The 18,993-nt window shown below is 38.3% G+C and overlaps 1 protein-coding gene across 1 annotated transcript; it reads left to right on the forward strand.

Moving 5' to 3' along the window:
* The first annotated feature begins 2,781 nt into the window (after nucleotides 1-2,781).
* LOC106723641 (zinc finger CCHC domain-containing protein 10-like) lies at nucleotides 2,782-3,122 on the forward strand. The gene is made up of 2 exons (XM_014528077.1): nucleotides 2,782-2,817; nucleotides 2,913-3,122. The coding sequence occupies exons 1-2, from the start codon at nucleotides 2,782-2,784 to the stop codon at nucleotides 3,120-3,122; spliced, it is 246 nt and encodes an 81-aa protein (XP_014383563.1).
* The last annotated feature ends 15,871 nt before the right edge of the window (nucleotides 3,123-18,993 follow it).

The raw sequence follows: 18,993 nt of genomic DNA on the forward strand, positions 1-18,993 counted from the left end.
TAAGAGTTGTTTTTTAAGTTTTTTTAAATATATTTTTATTGATTTCAGAGAAATCAGTCTAGTTTATCCTTTCAAAGAAGCAGCTCTTGGTTTTATTAATCTTTTGTACTGTTTTTGTTTGTTTGTTTGTTTTTTGATCACTATGTCATTTATTTTTACTCTGATCTTTATTTTTCTCTCCCTTCTGCTTACTTTGGGCTTTTCTTGTTGCTCTCTTTCTAATTCTTTCAATTGTAGGTTTAGATAATTTATTACCATTTTTTCTTATTTTTTGAGGTAGGCCTGTAGAGCTATGAACTTGCCTCTCAAGACTGCTTTTACTGTGTCCCATAGATTTTGGATTGTTGTGTTTTCATTGTTGTTCATTACCAAGATGCTTTTTATTTCTTCTTTAATCTCTTTGGTAAACCAACCATTGTTTAATAGCATGCTATATAGCCTCCAAGTGCTTGGTTTTTTCATTGTTTTTATTGTAGTTGACTTTTATTTTTATGCCTTTGTGATCTGAAAAGATGCTTGCTATGATTTCTATCTTATTGAATTTGAAGAGACTTAGCCTGTGTACTAATATATGGCCTATCTTTGAAAATATCCCATGTGCATTTGAGAAGAATATATATTCTGTAGCTTTGGGGTGAAATGTTCTGAAGATGTCAATTCCATCTGATCTTGTGAGTAATTTAGGACTGATGTTTCTTTGCTGATTTTTTGTTTAGAGGATTTATCCACTGGTGTCAATGGGGTATTAAAGTCCCCTACTATGACCGTATTGCTGTCGATCTCTCCCTTGTTATCTTCTAGAAGATTTTTTTATGTATTTGGGTGCTTCTGTATTGGTTGCATATATGTTTACTGGAGTTATATCCTCTTGTTGAATTGCTCCCTTTAGTATTATGTAATGGCCTTCCTTATCTCTTGTTATGGCCTTCATTTTGAGGTCTAATTTGTCATATATAAGTATTGCTACCCCAGCTTTCTTTTTCACTTCCACTTGTCTGAATAATTTTTTCCATCCATTCACTATCAGTCTGTGCGAGTCCTTTGTTCTGAGGTGGGTCTTTTGTAGACAGAAGATAGATTGGTCATGTTTTCTTATCCATTCAGCTACCCTATCTTTTGATTGGAGCATTTAATCCATTTACATTTAATGTTATTATTGATAGGTGTGTTTTTTTTTTGTCACCATTTTTATTCTTTATGCCTGTGTTCCTTCTTCCCTTCCTATTTTTTCTTTTTACAGCAGTCCCTTTAGTATTTATTGCATTGCTGGTTTGGTGGTAATAAACGCCCTTAGTCTTTTTTTATCTGTGAAGGTCCTGATTTCACCTTCAATTTTAAATAATAGCCTTGCTGGGTATAGTATTCTTGGATTCGGTCCCTTGCTTTGCATGACTTTGTATATTTCATTCCATTCCCTTCTGGCCGTATGTGTTTCTGTTGAGAAATCAGTTGATAGTCTAATAGGAGAGCCCTTATAGGTAACTTTCTGTGTCTCTCTGGCAGCCTTTAAGATTCTTACTTTGTCGTTGGTGTTTGCCAATTTAATTTTGATGTGTCTTGGTGTCATTATTTTTGGGTTCATCTTATTTGGGACTCTGTGAGCTTCTTGGGCTTGTGTGAGTCTTTTCTTCCCAATATCAAGGTAGTTTTCTGTCATTATTTCTTTAAACCAGTTTTCTTTCCTTTGCTCAGTTTCCTCTCCCTCTGGCATTCCTATTACGTGGATGTCATTTTGTTTCACATTGTTATCCCGAAGCTCCCTTAGGCTCTCCTCCTGCTTTTTAGTTTGTTGTTGTTGTTGTTTGTTTGTTTTTGTTTTTCCAGTTGCTGCTCTGCTTGGCTGTTTTTTCCTACCTTGTCTTACTATGTCCCATAGATTTTGGATTATTGTGTTTTCATTGTTGTTCATTACCAAGATGTTTTTATTTCTTCTTTGATCTCTTTGGCAAACCAATCATTGTTTAATAGCATGCTATTTAGCCTCCAAGTGCTTGATTTTTTTTCATTGTTTTTATTGTAGTTGATTTTTATTTTTATGCCTTTGTGATCTGAAAATAATACTTGCTATGATTTCTATCCTCTTGAATTTGAAGAGACTTAGCCTGTGTTCTAATATATGGTCTATCTTTGAAAATGTCCCATATACACTTCGGAAGAATATATATTCTGTAGCTTTGGGATGAAATGTTCACCCTTCATTTCTTCTTGGTTCTTTATATCCTCTTGATTCTTACACATGTTGTTGAATTTGTCTTTCATCCTTTTCTTCATCTTTATGACCTTTGCTCTGAATTCTTTCTCTGAAAAATTGCTTGCCTCCATTTCATTTACTTCCTTTTCAGTGATTCCCTCTTTTCTTCCTTATGGGGGCTGTTTTTTGTCTACCCATTTTCACTCCTCTCAGGGTGTCTTATTATGCTGCTCACTCTCTACCACGTTGACCAAAAGGCACAAAACACAACTCAACAAGACATGTCACAGAGAGAACAAAACACTAATGTATTCATGACTCCAATAATTCCAAATAAAGGAGACCACTGGAGAAAAGAGAATTAGGGGAGGAAAAAGAGCGCAACATGATATTGAGAAAAGAAAAAAAGGGAAGAGAGAAAAAAAAAGAAGGGAAAAAATACGTATATGGGGAGAAAACTCCACAAAACAAACAACTAATCCAAAAAAATGCAAACAACAATCACCAAGAAAAAAAAGGAGGGGAGCTGAATCTGAAGAGGCAGAGCTTATTTCCATAAGGTAAGGGAAAGGAATTGAATGAATGTGGGCATGGCCATGATTCAGTATAGAGGAAGTAGAAATAGAGTGAGTGTATGAGAGGAAAAGTAAAAAACAAAATACTCAATAAAAAATAAAAATAGATTAAAATAAGTAAAAAATAAAATAATAAAAAATAATAGAAGATAGCAATTCCCATGCATCGACTCATAGCCCGGAGACAAGCTGAAGCAAATAAGCAACATGTAAGATGTCAGAAATGCTTGGAATTTGGACATTGGACTTATGAATGCACAGGAAAAAGGAAATACCTACATAGGCCTTCAAGATCAGCAGAACTAAAGAAAGCTTTAAAAGAAAAAGAAAACAGATTATTATTACAACAAAGGTAAGTTTACATGTGATATCTAAAGGAATATTTTTTCCCAAAGGAATCTTTTATATTTATAGACTTTATTAAGGACCTAAATGTCTCATGGTCGTTAATCAGATTTAGATTACAATATGAATGAGTGCTTATTATGTGCCAGGCACTATACTAAGCTCTTTACAAGTATTAGCATATTTAAGCATCATATCTATAACATAAAGGTAAGTAATTACTATTATTAATCCCCATTTTAAATACAAAGAAACTGAAGCATGTAGAGATTCAGTAACTTGATCAGTGCTGTCACACAGTAAGTAGGAAAGTTAAGTGTTAAACCAACCAGTCTTTTTAGAATCCATGCTCATAATCATTTTGCTTTATTGCTTCTACCTATGACATGACAACAGAATACTATGTGATAGATTATATAAGCTGCTATAAAAAGATATCCAAGATAAGTATCCAGGATACTTATATTAAGTATATAGACTAAGTAAAGAGCAGTATATATAATATGCTATCATTTATGTTAAAAAAGGAAAAAAGGAATAATTGGATTATTTGAAAATATAAATGATCGATATTTGTAGTTCCTTTCTAAAAAGACCTGAGTAGGAAGGAAACTAGAAAAATTTTATTTACTCTTTTATGCCCTTTGAATAAAGCTTTTTAAATTCCTATGAAATAAGTAAGTAGACATGCTTTAGAGAAACTGAAATAGGAAGGGGTTAGGTCAACTTAGTGCTACAAATTAGAAGCAGCGTCTTTAGGACTATTAGCTTTATAATAGTGTTATAAATATCAGGACTTTTAAGAAAGCTGCCTTCCAATTTGTGGACATGAGGCTCTTCAAGGGTTATACAGGAGTAGATAAGTAATCAGTTTCTAGATTATCAACATTCATTATACTTTTTCCAAAATGAATCTGTATGAGAACTTGTCTCCTGGTTCTCCTTTTCCACTCCCCTTCCTCAACAACCCTTCTTAATTTTGCAAAAGAATACCTCTCACCTTCTCTAATCTTAACCTTGGTGTATTGCCCTCATGTATAAAAACCTAAATGTCTTTCAAAATGCTGGTATTGGAATGAAAAAGTGAATGGTCCTAATTATTGGGAGTAAATTATTCTGTAAATTTTTTTCCCAGCAAAAATGAAGTAAGACCTAATTGAATTTTCAATTTATAAGTATATTTTAATGATACATCATTGTTACGTGTAGAATATAACTTGGGAGACGTGCAAAGCTTGACTGACATTGCTACAGTAAAACATTTTCCTACCTATTCAGGTTAACAAGGTTTATCAGGGTTAAATCCATACAGATTAAATATAGGAATTGAATTGAGGTTGAACCTTGTCATAGTCAAGTTTAAAAGGAAAAAAAGGACAGTGTAAAAGTACCAACTGTTAAAGATAAGCTTGTACATGTGTTTTTTAAGTGAATTGTGGTAGGTATCAAGTTATTGTGACATTTACTTTTCATTGGCTACAATTATCAAAATCATATAATAATTTTCTTAAAATAATATATAATATGCCAGTGATTACACCCTTTGCAAATATTGAAACTTAGAATTAAAAACTATGAGGAGGAAACATAATTTTGCAAAATTATTTTATTAGGAATGTAAGCAAAATATGTTTGGAGACCTTTGTCCTAAAAAATAAAATATTTGAATAACTTCATCCCAACATTTACTTTTACTTTTTTCAAAAAAATATATATTTTATTGATTTTAGAGAAGAAGAGAGAGATAGAAACATCAATGATGAAAGAGAATCATTGATTGGCTGCCTCCTGCACGCCCCCTACTGGGGATCAAGCCCGCAACCCAGGCATGTGCCCTTGGCCTGAATCGAACCTGGCACCCTTCAGTCCGCAGGCTGACGTGTCAGTCTTTTTTGGTTCATTTTATTTGGGACTCTGTGAGCTTCTTGGACTTGTGTGAGTCTTTTCTTCCCAATATCAGGGAAGTTTTCTGTCATTATTTCTTTAAACATGTTTTCTTTCCTTTGCTAAGTTTCCTCTCCTTCTGGCACCCCTATTACGTGGATGTTGTTTGTTTCACGTTGTCCCAAAGCTCCCTTAGGCTCTCCTCCTGATTTTTAGTGTTTTTTTGTTGTTGTTTGTTTGTTTGTTTATTTTTTCCAGTTGCTGCTCTTCTTGGCTGTTTTTTCCTAATTTGTCTTCTAGCTCACTGATGTGGTCCTCAGCTTCTTCTTGTCTACTGTTGATGCTTTCTATTGTGTTCTTTATTGCAGCTATGCCATTCTTCATTTCTTCTTGGTTCTTCATATCCTCTTGATTCTTACACATGTTGTTAAATTTGTCTTTCATCCTTTTCAGCATCTTATGACCTTTGCTCTGAATTCTTTCTCTGACAAATTGCTTGCCTCCATTTAATTTACTTCATTTTCAGTGATTCCCCCTCTTCTTTCTCATGGGGGCTGTTTCTTTATCTACCCATTTTCACTCCTCTCAGAGTGTCTTATTATGTTGCTCACTCTCTACCACATTGACCAAAAGGCACAAAACACAACTCAACAAGACACATCAAGGAGAGAACAAAACACTAATGTGTTCATGACTCCAATAATCCCAAATAAAGAAGACCACTGGAGAAAAGAGAATTAGGGGAGGGAAAAGAGTGCAAAAATAATATTGAGGAAAGAATAAAAGGGAAGAGAGGGAAAAAAAAGAAGAAAAAACAAGGGAAAAAATATACGTATATGGGGAGAAAACTCCACAAAACAAACAACTAATCCAAAAAATGCAAACAACAATCACCCAGAAAAAAAGGAGGGGAGCCGAATCTGAAGAGGCAGAGCTTATTTCCAGAAGAAAAGGGAAAGGTGAATGGGGGAATGGCCATGATTTAGTATAGAGGAGTTAGAAAGAGAATGAGTGTATGAGAGGAAAAGTAAAAAACAAAATACTCAATAAAAATAAAATAAGTTAAAATAAATAAAAATAAAATAAAAATAATACTTAATAATAATAATTAAATATATTTTAAAATATATATAAAAGAAAATTTATATATATATATAAAATTTTCCCCCTTGTTTAATCTATCTATCTTTGTATTCAGTTACTATTTGAAAAGGAGAATAGAGAGTAGATAGGCCTAAGTTAGTGATTGGAATTAGTTAAGCTATTAGTAGAAGAAGAGAACAAGCGAGGAAAGGAAAAACAGATGCTAAAAAAAGAAAAAAGAAAAAACACACAAACAAACAAAGAAACCAAACTAATCAATAACCAAACAAATAACAACAAGACAGAAAGAAAAAGGAAGAAGAAAATTTGGATAATGAAGAAAGAGAACAGAGAAGTGTGTATGGACTTGGAGCAGGGGAGCCGAAAATAGATATATGAGTAAGATCAATTTTTAACAGGGAGTAAAATGAAATGATAGAGAAAAACTAAAGCAGGAACAAGGTATGAGAAACAGGACAAAAAGAGAAAGTGAGGAAGAGAGTGTTGGCATAAAGGAAAAATTGAGATAGAGTAAAATAATGCTAAAGGAAAAATAAAAATAGAATGTAGGACACTAATCCCAAAATAAAATAAAGAAAAAATAAAATAAAAGGATAACAAATAAAAAGTAGAAGTAGTGAAGTTCGTTCACTTCAGCTGAGTTTTAATGTCCTATGGGGATTGGTTTTTCATTCACTTCAGCTGAGTTTTAATGTCCTATGGGGACTGGTTTTAGACCCCTCTCTACTGTTCTGTCTGCCATGTCTCAATTTCCTGTTAGGTAGTCAGCACTGTGTTGAAGTCCCCAGCGACCACCGTTCCTCTGTGTCTGTCTCCACAGCCTTGGTGTCAGCCAGGCAGGACCAATCTCCCATCTTTGTCTGCCTGCTTTCAGTTGTATTTACACAAGCGTCTATTTCTGAAACGGCCTCTAGGTGGTGGTGTTTCTGTATTAGTTTCCTGGACCAAATGGCACCTCAGCCCAGTCCCCAAGGGCTCTCTGGGGGTATTTAGAATTTTTTTTCCCCTGCCGAGCTCAAGGCTGGGTGCAGCAGCACTGCTAGGAGGGGTCTGGTCTAAAGGAGAAAAATGGCCGTTCAGGGTTGGAGGGATGGACTGTCCCAGAGCTGGCTTCCTGATCATCTCTCCCTATTTGCTCCCCAGCTTCCACAAAACCACCATCCCCTGCATTGCAGCCTCAGTGAGTGTTTGTAATCGAAGGACCCTGTGTACTGGGTTTAGCGAGGAAAAGCAAGGAAAATATAAAGACAGAGTGACCACGTGGCTGCGCGTCTTTCTCCTCCCGGCACTGCGCGGCCGGTGCAGAACTTCAGGCTGCCTTTCTGGGCCCAGCCTCCCATGGCTGTGGGCTTAGATCTAGAGTCCCCGCTGCCAACAGCCCTGTGGGACCCCGTCCACAGTCGAGCACTATACTGACCCCAAGGGCCGCGGATTTGGTGCAGTGCAGGCTCCCTCTGAGACTCTAGTCCCGGCTGTGCACTTTTCTCCCTCCAGCCCAGATCCCCGAGCCCACCTCAGGCAACCTCTGATCTTTCCATCCACAGATTGTCTCACCAGCTGTGTTTAATTCTCCAGTTCCAGGTGGATGTTATTCGACTCAGCTGTTTCTTCTGTCTGCTCCATGAGAAGGCGCAGGACCCATCCACCTATTCAGCAGCCACCTTGTCTCCCCCTGGACAACCTTTTTAGGAGCCTGTGGCCGGGGAGGCTGGAGTTGCGGTGTTTGTGGGTTCACAGCCGAGGCAGCTGGTCCCTGGCCTGTGTGGCTGTAGTGTCCTGGGTGGTGTTCGAGGTCTCCCTGGTTGTAGGTGAGGCTGGGCTCCCATTCACAGCCACTCTTCCCTTCAAGATGGCACAGTCTCTGTGGCAGAGCTGGCCGCTCCAGGAGAGATATCAGCGGTGGTAGGGGCTGCCTGGCCAGGGGCGCCTGGTCCATCAGCCCTCAATAGTCCTGACTGTCCCTCACTCACTCACACGCCCCACACATCCACGCACTCCCCTTTCACTCCCTCACTCACTCACCCTCTCTCCCCACTGCCGTCCTGTCCTTTCCACTGCCATCTTGGATCTCTCCTCCTTATTTTCTATTATATATCTTTGTGAGATAGTTGGATGCACAGAATTTCTCTATTTGCTTCTTGTGGTGTCTGGAGGACACTACTAATTTAGTACTAATTTACTACTAAACTGAATTCTCAACTTGGAAGGTTTTGAAACTTCCAGGTTGTAAATACATCCTGATGACTGATTTATTTCAAATTCTCAGTCACATTCTATTCCCCGTTCTTTATCAAAATATTACACTTTTCAAGTTGCTTGCTTTCATCTGGGGATATATTTACTTCAATATTTCAATGAGACAGAACTCTTTGGTGCCCCCATTTTATTTTAAAGGAATTATTATTTGACACTCCACCTTGTGTAAGACCTAGAATTGCCATTTACTCCCTGTTTCTTTGAGTCTGAAGATCAAAGTTCAGGTCTACCTGGTAAATGTATGCCTGACATGAAACCCAACTCCTGGCTTCAGTTTGCTACGCTAGATTTCTGGCCTCGCTTGGTACTTGTTCTAAAATTTCCTTACCTTCTCCTCCCATTTACTGTGCATTTCAGAGATTTTAAAGTAGCCATATCCAGTCTTTTCAAGTCATATTTAGAAGGTGGATGTTAACTTTCTGAGGAAATATTATTAGGCATTAAAAACACAGTTTTCCTTACTCCTCACAAGAATCTTCTATTATTGGACAATGACATTAGTTATTAAAATTCCCATTTTCAAAGCTAGAAAACTTAAGCACATAGAATTAAGTAATACCCCTGTAAGCAGCTTAGTAAGTGGTAACATTATAACTCAAATCCTTCTAGTATAAATGCCTATGTTCTTTAAAACACTAACCTAGACTTGAATATTGGATCAATAAGTAACATGCTGTGTAACTTGTGAATTTTCTCACCTGTAAAATTGGGGAAGTAACACCTATCATATAAGGTTGTTTAATACTTAAATCAGATAATTTATGCTGGAGTGCATGTGATAATATATGTTAATCATTTAGCAGACAACCTAACATTAACACTAAATAATTACTATAAGTAATAGCAATAAATGTGTGTGTAATATATGTAATATTTAAATGTGTATAAATTTGTAATTTAACTCATAATTGTGCTATTGGTTGCTATGTAAGTGTTTGTTGAATTAATGGATATAAATGAGGAATAAATTAACCTACCGAATTATTTACAAGAATAGCCCTCTTAGTTAAATATGGCATGCTGCCATCATTTGCCTTAACTGTTTCCGTGCTTGTTAGGCATTGGAAAATCTCTGACCTAGAATTCAGTTCAGAATATTTATGTTCTTAAGAGCAGTTAGAACCTCTTTTTTCTTTTTCAAAAAATTGTGTTACATTTAGAAAGAATGTGGTCAAGTGGTCTCAGTCATCGAAAGTTGATTTGGAAGCCTGATCTCAACATTGGGTCTCGGTGCTTCTGTAAGCAAGTCACTGAACCTTGCTGTTCAAGTGTTTCTGTCTGTAAAATATGGAAAAAACACTTACGTATCCCTCAGGAAATGTGAAGATTTCTAAAAATAATTGTGTTAGAAAGTGCTTTGTAAGTGGTGACATTATACGACACCTGAAATAACAAAAATGAATTATTATTATTTTCTTTCTAATCCCAATGGCATTAATAAAGGTTATGGAAAATCTGAGGTATTCAAAAGCCAAAAAGCAGGCTTCTCGGGAAAATTTTACTATTAATGACATAAAACTAGTTGGTTCATCATGCAGTTTGCTGCCAATTAAGCAAAAAGTTAAGCCACTTTTGTGGATAAAGGAAACTACCCCTTTTATGCAGGGTTTCCTGGGAACAGCCTACGGGGTGACTCTAATAATAATTACACCAGAATGTTCAGAATTTTCCCCTAGAAATATATTTGACTTGAGAAAACACCAGGACATTTTAAAAGTTTGAAAAACTACCATTACAATAAATCTGCTGAAGCTAAAATTTATTTCTGGAGTCTTCCATAAGAAAAATAAAATGAAATAAAGGCATGGGGTTCCTATAGATCAGTTTGCATAGGGCCCTTTGTATTTCTTATCACAAGACTGGGACACAGCTTCCACCCATACATTTACATGATTGCACTAACCACTCTGTCCTGTCTGACCACAGTCCAGTGGCAAGCCAGGGACCTCTGAGTGAGGAAGCAATTAGAATCTATTAGAAAGAGGCGGGAACAAGCACACAGTTATCATACCAGGTCCTGGAAATCATGACTTGGGAAGAACAGAGGCGATCCAGCTGGGGGAGACAGCTACATACATTGGATGGAAAGGAGAAAGGGCGCAGGTGTGTACACTCCAGAACTTGAGTTGTTCCCGTATGTGCAGGTTGTGCTGGGATATCTCCATGCCAAAGAGTCAGAACCTTCTTGTATTTTCCTTACACCACCATTGCAAACAATCCAGGAAACATCAGAGTGGGGTGTGGGTGGGGAGGGCGTTAGACCTTCATGAGTATTCCATCTTCATTGTCCGGACTCCTTGTTGATAATATAACTGAAGGAAAAAGCTCATTAAAACACCCAGGCCAGTAGCTCCTTCTGAAACAGCCTTTAAATGTAATCAGTGAGCACAATGCAATCAAGACAGAGCAATTCTGATACCTTGGCTCCAGTTTGCATCTCTTGAGGACTTTATAGACTAGGCGGCACCCATTTTTCTGAGACTGACTCTGACTGAGATACTGAAGCTCTCTGAATCTTTCCCATTTACACCTAACAATGATTATAATACCAGCAGAAGTCTAAGAAACAAAAACCCTTTACTCAAGTCATGATTTCTCCTGCCATTTACTATATGTTCTTTAATTTTTATTATTTATGGAAACATACTCTTTAACCTGAAAACATTAGTGGGTGTTGCAAAATATTTCAGGAATGGTGGAGATTTCCAGATGGCTATACACTAGCAGGGAGCTCTTTACTCTTGCTGCAGACCAGACTTGAAGCTAAACTGCAGAGTATTCGGCTTGAAGAAATATTTGAAAATAGCTGATCCAAAATATTGTGAATGGGGAGCAGGGAGAGGGAATAGGATAAGATGTAGAAAGAGTGAGTCAACTTGTGCAGCTACTGTGCAGTTGCCTGGCTAGGAAGCTGGAGGGATGGTGTGGCAGCACAGCCCTGCCCCTGGGAGTGTGAGGTCTGAGTCCCATGCAGCTATTCCAACCCAGAACACCAAAGAAGGGAAGGGGAGCCCACATAGCATTGGGCAGTGGGAATCAGTGGTGATTTGTTCCACCTGGGAGACTCAGGCCACACTATTCCAAGGAAAGAGTGATTGGTTTGTTACAATACCAGCCTGGGAATTGTACCCTGATCTTAGTCTGAGGGAAGGGCCACAGGCGTAACTTAGGCCAGTGGAAGGGTCTGACCTATGCACTCAGCTGTGAATCAGAGCACACCTGTATTCTCTGGAAGAGCTTTTGTCAGAGAGCAGGGCAGGGGATGGATAGTGTGCCCCAGGAAAGAGGATCAGCCCTCCCCACTCAAGCGTGGGAGAGGTACCCTTTCTGCCACCCACAGAACAGCTGGTCTGGCACCATCTGGCTGCAACCTGAGGCAAGGAGGGACAGCTTTGGGCTGGAAAGCTATGCCAGTGCAGCTGGGTCTGAGGTTGTGGTGGACTCAGACATTTGGCCTGGTTGGAGCTTAAGCAGTGGCCCTGCCCATTGGGGACAGGTTGAGCTGAAATATTGGAGTACCAAGTAGGGCTGTGTTAAAAAAAATTATATCCCTTCCTGCTTGGGGTGACAATGAGGGGGTGCCAGTGAGCCAGGCAGAGCTGAGGCATTGGAAGAAGAGGAAGTGCCCGTGCTCCCCTCCTGCAAGCTATGGGCACACCCCAATATGAATCTGACTAAATCACCTTGGCCAGGACCCAGTACCCCCACAGAGCCCAGTTCCATGGGGGAAGGGAGAGCATCTCAGAACAGGGACATAAAAGTATGAGACCCAAAGCAGATACAGCCTCTGGGCTATGGAGGCTCTGCCTGCTGGACTACTTGGGCCTCCTCCCTGCCATGCTTCCAGAATGTTGCCCTGGGTCAGGCAGGGACAATGACACACATTGGATTTCACCAGAGAACCTATCAGTAGGCCCAGGACAGACACACAAAGGGGTCATATTTTATTATTTTATTTCTCTCTTTCCTTTTATTCTATTCTTTTTTTATTTTTTAATATTTTTCTTTTATCTTTTCTTTTCCTATTCTATGTTTTATTTTATTTATTATAGAAAATCTGTGGGCTGCGCCCATCTATGAACGGGACAACAGCAATGAAGACCCAAATACTAGAGGAGGGCTCACATAATCCCAAAAGGGACATTCCTAGATTATCCAGCTTAGAAAAACAAGGAGACCACACCACTGGGTTCCATAAGAAAGCCACCCCACCAAGCCTGGGGGCAGCGGGGGCATAGCAGTCTTATACAATACACAGAAACAAATATAGATAAACAAAAAAAAATGGGGAAACAAGAAACTGGCCCCAAATGATAGAAGAGGAAGAATCTCTAGAAAAAGAGCTAAGTGGAATGAAGGCAAGCAATTTACCAGAAACAGAGTATAAAGCAATGAGTTTTAGAATGCTCAACAGCATGAAAAAGAACATAGAAACTATGAAAAACAACTAGCCAGAAACGAAGAAGGATATAGCTAAAATAAAAATACCCTAGAAGTAATTAGAAACAGAGGATTGAATCAGCAAATTAGAAGACAAAGTAGAAAAAAATTATTCAGTTAGGGCAGCAAAAAGTAATAACACTTAAAAAGCATGAAGACAGTTTAAGGGAACTTTGCAGCAGCATGGAATGGAACAATATCCACATCATAGGAGTACCAAAGTAAGAAGAAAGTGAGCAAGTGCTAGAGAACCTATTTGGAGAAAAACTTACCGAAAACTTCCCTAACCTGGTCAAGGAAAAAGTCACACAAGTTCAGGAAGTACAGAGAGTCACAATTTAAGAAAAACCCAAGAGACCCACACCAAGACATGCCTTAATTAAAATGGCAAAGGTTAAAGACAAAGAGAGAAACTTAAGGGCAGAAAGAGAAAGATAGTCATTACCTAAATGGCAAGTCCCATAAGGCCATCAGCTGATTTCTCAACAGAAATACTACAGGCCAGAAGGGAATAGTATGAAGTACTCAAAATAATGAAATGCAACTATCTAAAACTAAGACTATCTTATCCAGAAAGGATTAAATTAAAGATGAAATAAAGAGCTTCCCAAGACAAAAAAAAAAAAAAAAAAGGAGGGGGCAGGGGGAAAGGCTGAAGAAGTTTATTACTACCCAACCAGCATTACAAGAAATGCTAAAGGGACTATTGTAAGAAGAAGAAGGAATATAGAGAAAGAAACATAGGCATAAAGAATAATGGCAATATAAGTACCTATCAATAATAACTAAATGTAAATGGAATAAATGATCCAATAAAAAGACAAAGGGTAGCTGAATGGTTGAGAAAATATGGATCCATATATACACTGTTTACAAGAGATCCATCTTAGAATAAAAGACTCACACAGACTGAAAGTGAAGAGATAGAAAAAAAAATTTCCATGCAAATAAAAATTTTAAAAAGGTGGAAGTAGCAATACTTATATCTGACAAAATAGACTTCAAAACAAATGCCGTAAGAGAGACAAAGAAGGTCACTACATAATACTAAAGGGATCTATCCAACAAGAGGATATGCATCCAATATAGGAGCACCTAAATATATATAAAAAACTCATGAAGGCCTTTAAGGGAGATATTGACAGCAATACAGTCATAGTATGGGATTTTAACACCCAACTAACATCACTGAATAAATCTTCCAGACAAAAATGGAAACAGTGATCTTAAATGACACACTAGATCAGATTGATATTTACAGAACATTTCATACAAAGTAACGGGATATATATACATTATTCTCAAGTGCACATGGAACATAATTGTTTACAAGTTCAAGACAATTAATTTTTTTTCATTTTATTGTTTTATTGCTTAAAGTATTACAAAGAGTATTACATATGTCTCCTTTTTTTTTCCTGCCCTTGACAATCCCCTGGCCTCCCCTACCCCACAGTGTCTTATGTCCATTGGTTATGCTTATATGCATGCATACAAGTCCTTTGGTTGATCTCTAGCATCTTATTAGATTAAAATGGCATGAAACTAGAAATCAACAATAATAAAAATAGTCAAAAGTATTGAAACACATGGAGGCCAAATGGCTTGTTATTAAGCAATGAATGAGTCACCAATGAGATCAAGGAAGAAATAAAAAATCTACCTGTAAATAAATGAAATGAAACTATCCCAAGTTAGTGGGACACGTGAAAGCAGTCCTGACAGGGATGTTCATAGTATTACAGGCCTACCTCAAGAAACAAAGAAAATCTATAATAAAAGCATAATATGCAAATCGACCGAATGACTGAACAGCAGAATGACCATCTGATTGACCTTCCGGACAACCACGCTATGACACGCACTGGCACCAGGCCAGCCAAGGAGGGTGCAAAACACTTATTTCCCATGGTTGGGGGGACCCACCATTACCCCACGATTGCCCCAAAGAGGGAGGCCCAGGCTATCCTGTGGTGGCGCTGTGGCAGGTTGGTGGGGCCTCCCTCTGTGGGTACAATCCATCATGGAGCCCCGGCTGGATCACGGAGTCCCATAATCTATCGCACCACAGAGGGAGGCCCAGACTACATGGCCAGCAGTGCTATGGTGAGTGGGGGGCCTCCCTATGTGCAGCAATTGATAGTGGGTCTCCCAGACTGTGAGAGGGCGCAGGCTGGGCTGAGGAACCCCCATCTCGAGTTCAGAATTTCATGCATCAGGCCTCTAGTCTCTAATAAATGATTTAACCCTACAACCAAAAGAATCATAAGGAGAACAACAAGAAAAGCCCAGAATACATAGAAGGAAGGACATGATAAAGATCAGTGGAAATGTAGACAAGGCCTTTTCCTCAAGTATCTAATATGGATTAAAAAAATGCATAAATATATGCTAATCATATAAGCCAGAAAGAAAGAAAGAATATCACATTCATCATGATATAGGAACAGGCAAGAAAGAACTACTCCTTTCCTGAGAGAAGAGATGAGAAATTGCATCAGACTATGTCATTTTCTACAGGAAATGGGAATGTAAGGCTGAGAACCTTCATGAATTACAAAAGAAAACTCCTCTTCTGATGTTAATGAAGCAAGATTCCTGTGTGTGCAGTGCTCAGGCTGTTTATCCCACCATGTTCAAGTTCCCTTGTTGCCAAGACCCATGGTCACCTCATTTCCTACAGGAAAGTCAATTTGAACCCAGTTTGGGGTTTAACTCTGCACTGGTTTGTTTTACATACATTTTCTCTGTTTATAGTCTTACTAGAGGCTCGGTGCATGAAATTCGTGCACGGGGGGGGGGTGTCCCTCAGTCCAGCCTGCACCCTCTCCAATCTGGGACCCCAGGGATCGGGACTAAAACGGCAGCCAGGCGTCCCTCTCACAATCCGGGACTGCTGGCTCCCAACCACTCGCCTGCCTGCCTGCCTGATTGCCCCTAACCACTTCTGCCTGCCAGCCTGATCACCCCCTAACCACTTCCCTGCCAGCCTGATTGATACCTAACTGCTCCCCTGCTGGCCCAATTGCCCCTAACTGCCTTCCCCTGCCAGCCTGGTCACCCCCAACTGCCCTCCCCTGCAGGCCCAGTTGCCCCCAACTTCCCTCCCCTGCAGGCTCAGTCACCCCCAATTGCCCTCCCCTGCCAGCCATTTTGTGGCTGCCATCTTGTGACCACATGGGGGTGGCCATCTTGTGTGAGGATGTGATGGTCAATTTGCATATTACCTCTTAATTATATAGGCTAATAATCCTATGAGGTCTCTGTTATAACAATTTTCAAGTTGAGGACCCTGAGGTCAGAGGGCTAAAGGACTTAGTCCAGGGTTTCACAGTTTATAAATGGAAACCAGGATTTCAACCAAGGTCAGTTTTTTTTCTAAGTCACATACCCTTTTCATCATGCACTCTTGCTTTGAATTGCAAGTCACCATCTGGCTTATCAGCAAGAGTAAAGTTGGCACAATTACAACTGGAGTTTAAACATTATTTATTTGCCATAGAAAGCTATGCTGATGACTTAGACCTTGCTGATGATAAAAGGCATTGTAGTGACCACAATAAAGGGAATAGACATAAAAAAATGAAGAAACACTTACTTCCCATATGTTCCTACACATTAATTCATCATTTGAATATTACTTGTAAAACTATTTTATGTGTCTGTTTATAAGGAAATTAACAACTAGAGTGTTCCATGTTCCGCTTTATTACAAAGGAGTCTGCCAAGAAATTTTATTCTAATTTCAATGCAAATTCCAATTGTGCACTGAAACTTATTATTTTAAAATTATTCATATAATTGATTTTCCATTGATTGCTAGTTTTTAATAGTCAATGTTTCTACTGCAATAAAATAATGTAATTGTGTTGTTAAAATATCTTTAAGTGTTATAACATTTTTTTTTTACATTTTACTATATAAAGTGTATATTTTAGATATATGTCTTTCATATATGTTTAATGGAAAAAATCTTACCTTAGTTTAGTAGGCTAATAACTGTCGTTTTGAAAATGGATATTTTCATGTAAACTTACAGTTAAAATGTGTTTGGGGAGCTTGACTACCCCAGTCAATCTGAAGAGCTAAGGTATTCAGTGTGGCTTAGAACCAGACTCCCTGATTCTTGGGAGTGACCTGAGTATTTCACAGCGGCACAGGAGTCCAGTGTGTCATTGCAGGTAGCTCCAGTCATAAACAAAAGCAAATTCAACCAAAATGCTGGCTGGGCTTTTTTGCAGTGCCTAATTTTGCCCTCACTCCAGCCTTAAAATAGAACCAGCCTTTTGTTGTATTTTCAGAAATGACAAATGCTATTTGTCATATCCAACAATAATGATTATACAACAACTAAAGAATGCAGAAGGGACATTAAATTTAGAAGACAAGATATTAATAAGCACTGAATCAATCAGTCTTCTAAGGATGGCGGTAAATGCATTATCATTGCTACTTGGGGGTTTCTTATTTCATACAGGTTTTCAGCTGTGCCTTTGACTCTTCTGCACACAAATAGGATCAGTTTCAAAATTGACCTTCCTTGAATCTCCTGTGATCACCAATAGTTATTCCCAATATTGTGAGCAGGACCTACAAAGCCCTGTCGTCCACCACAGCTCTGAGCTGACTTTTCCTGGTGACCTTCACCCAAGCAGTGAATGGATTATATTTGTATCAGCAGCCACTTCAAAATGGACAGAAAAATGTGGACATTGGAAACCCAATGCCAGGTTTCCAGTTACTCTCAGCTCCTAGTCTGTCATTTGGGGAAGGTGACAGGTATACTGTTCTGTTTTGATCATTGATGAAGGGAGGCACACCTCTTCTCCCCCAGAGTTCTACATGTTTCTGCATTAGTAGGAAATCCACTATATGTCTCCTGCATTACAGGTTCAGCAAAGGAAATGAGGCAGTGGCTGTGTCCATGTAATAAACTGATGTAAGCTATATGGTTGAATTATGTAAGATAAAACCTTTTATTTTTTGTGTTTCATTAAAAAAATTATCTGTGTTATATTCAGCCAATATGTAAAGGGAATTGGCCTAATTCTTTTCCACTCTTATACTTGAAGCAAAGAGAAGGTGGAAGTAGTAGAAAGTGTTTAGAAATAGTGGATGGTAAATAACTGAATAATCAAGTGTTTCAAGAGCTTTGAATAAGTTATCATATGTAATCTTCAGAATCATTCCCTGAAATTATTATTTTTATTTTTACAGCAGAGGAAACTGAGGCTCAGAAAGAAGAGTTAATTTGTTCAACTCCGCCAAAATATCGATAGACCCAGTATTTATAGTCCAGTTTGTTGATGCCAAAGTCCATATCTTTTGCATTTTATGGAGTGCTCTGCTCAAGTAAGAGTAAAACCATGTAGAATGACCATTAACCTTTCACATTAAGAAATCCTTCTGATTAAGCTGATTAATTTTGAGCATTCATCAAGTGGGAGCTAAGCAGTGTTTGTTTCCCTGGCCTATATTACAAAGAGCTGCCACATTTTAATTCTGAAATTATTAGGAGACCAAGACAACTATTGAGCTGCACACCAGAAGGAGCAATGGCCCACACTTGGGGTTTAATGGAGCTGGGCATAAAATCTGAACGGGGAGAAAATATTCTATTTCATGTTGTATTATTTCTGGACCATTTAATGGAAGTTAGGATATTTATTATATTATTCACTACTGACATAATTATAAATTGGTAACAAGTAAAATGTCAAAGCAGTCATATGTTTTAATAAATTTTATAGACAGCAATTGTATAAAGTCTGGTAAGAATTTTGGACTAATGGAGAATACCCATTAAGTATTTAAAATTGTTATTATTGCAAAACTTCTAATACGTTTTTCTGAGTAATTGCAAAGGGACCATCTTATTCAGTGATAGCGAGTCTGACACAATGTGGGGATAAGGCTTATTTTTAATTTAAATTCTTTATTGTTTAAAGAATTACACAAGTCTCACTGGCTGCCCCCACCCCCCAGCACATGCCCTCACCTCCCCCGTGTCAGTCTGTGTCCATTGGTTATGCTCATAGGCAGGCATACAAAGAATAAGGCTTTGAAAGCACATGAGGGGAAGGGTCAAATTCCAGATCTATAACCTATTAACCTTGTGGCATTGAGTTAGTTAAAACTCTCTTTGGCAATTTCTAAAAAAAACACTGAGATTAATAGTATTTGTATACAAGAGTATAG

Source organism: Myotis brandtii, unplaced genomic scaffold (assembly GCF_000412655.1).
Source record: "Myotis brandtii unplaced genomic scaffold, ASM41265v1 scaffold615, whole genome shotgun sequence".
Lineage (NCBI taxonomy): Eukaryota > Metazoa > Chordata > Mammalia > Chiroptera > Vespertilionidae > Myotis > Myotis brandtii.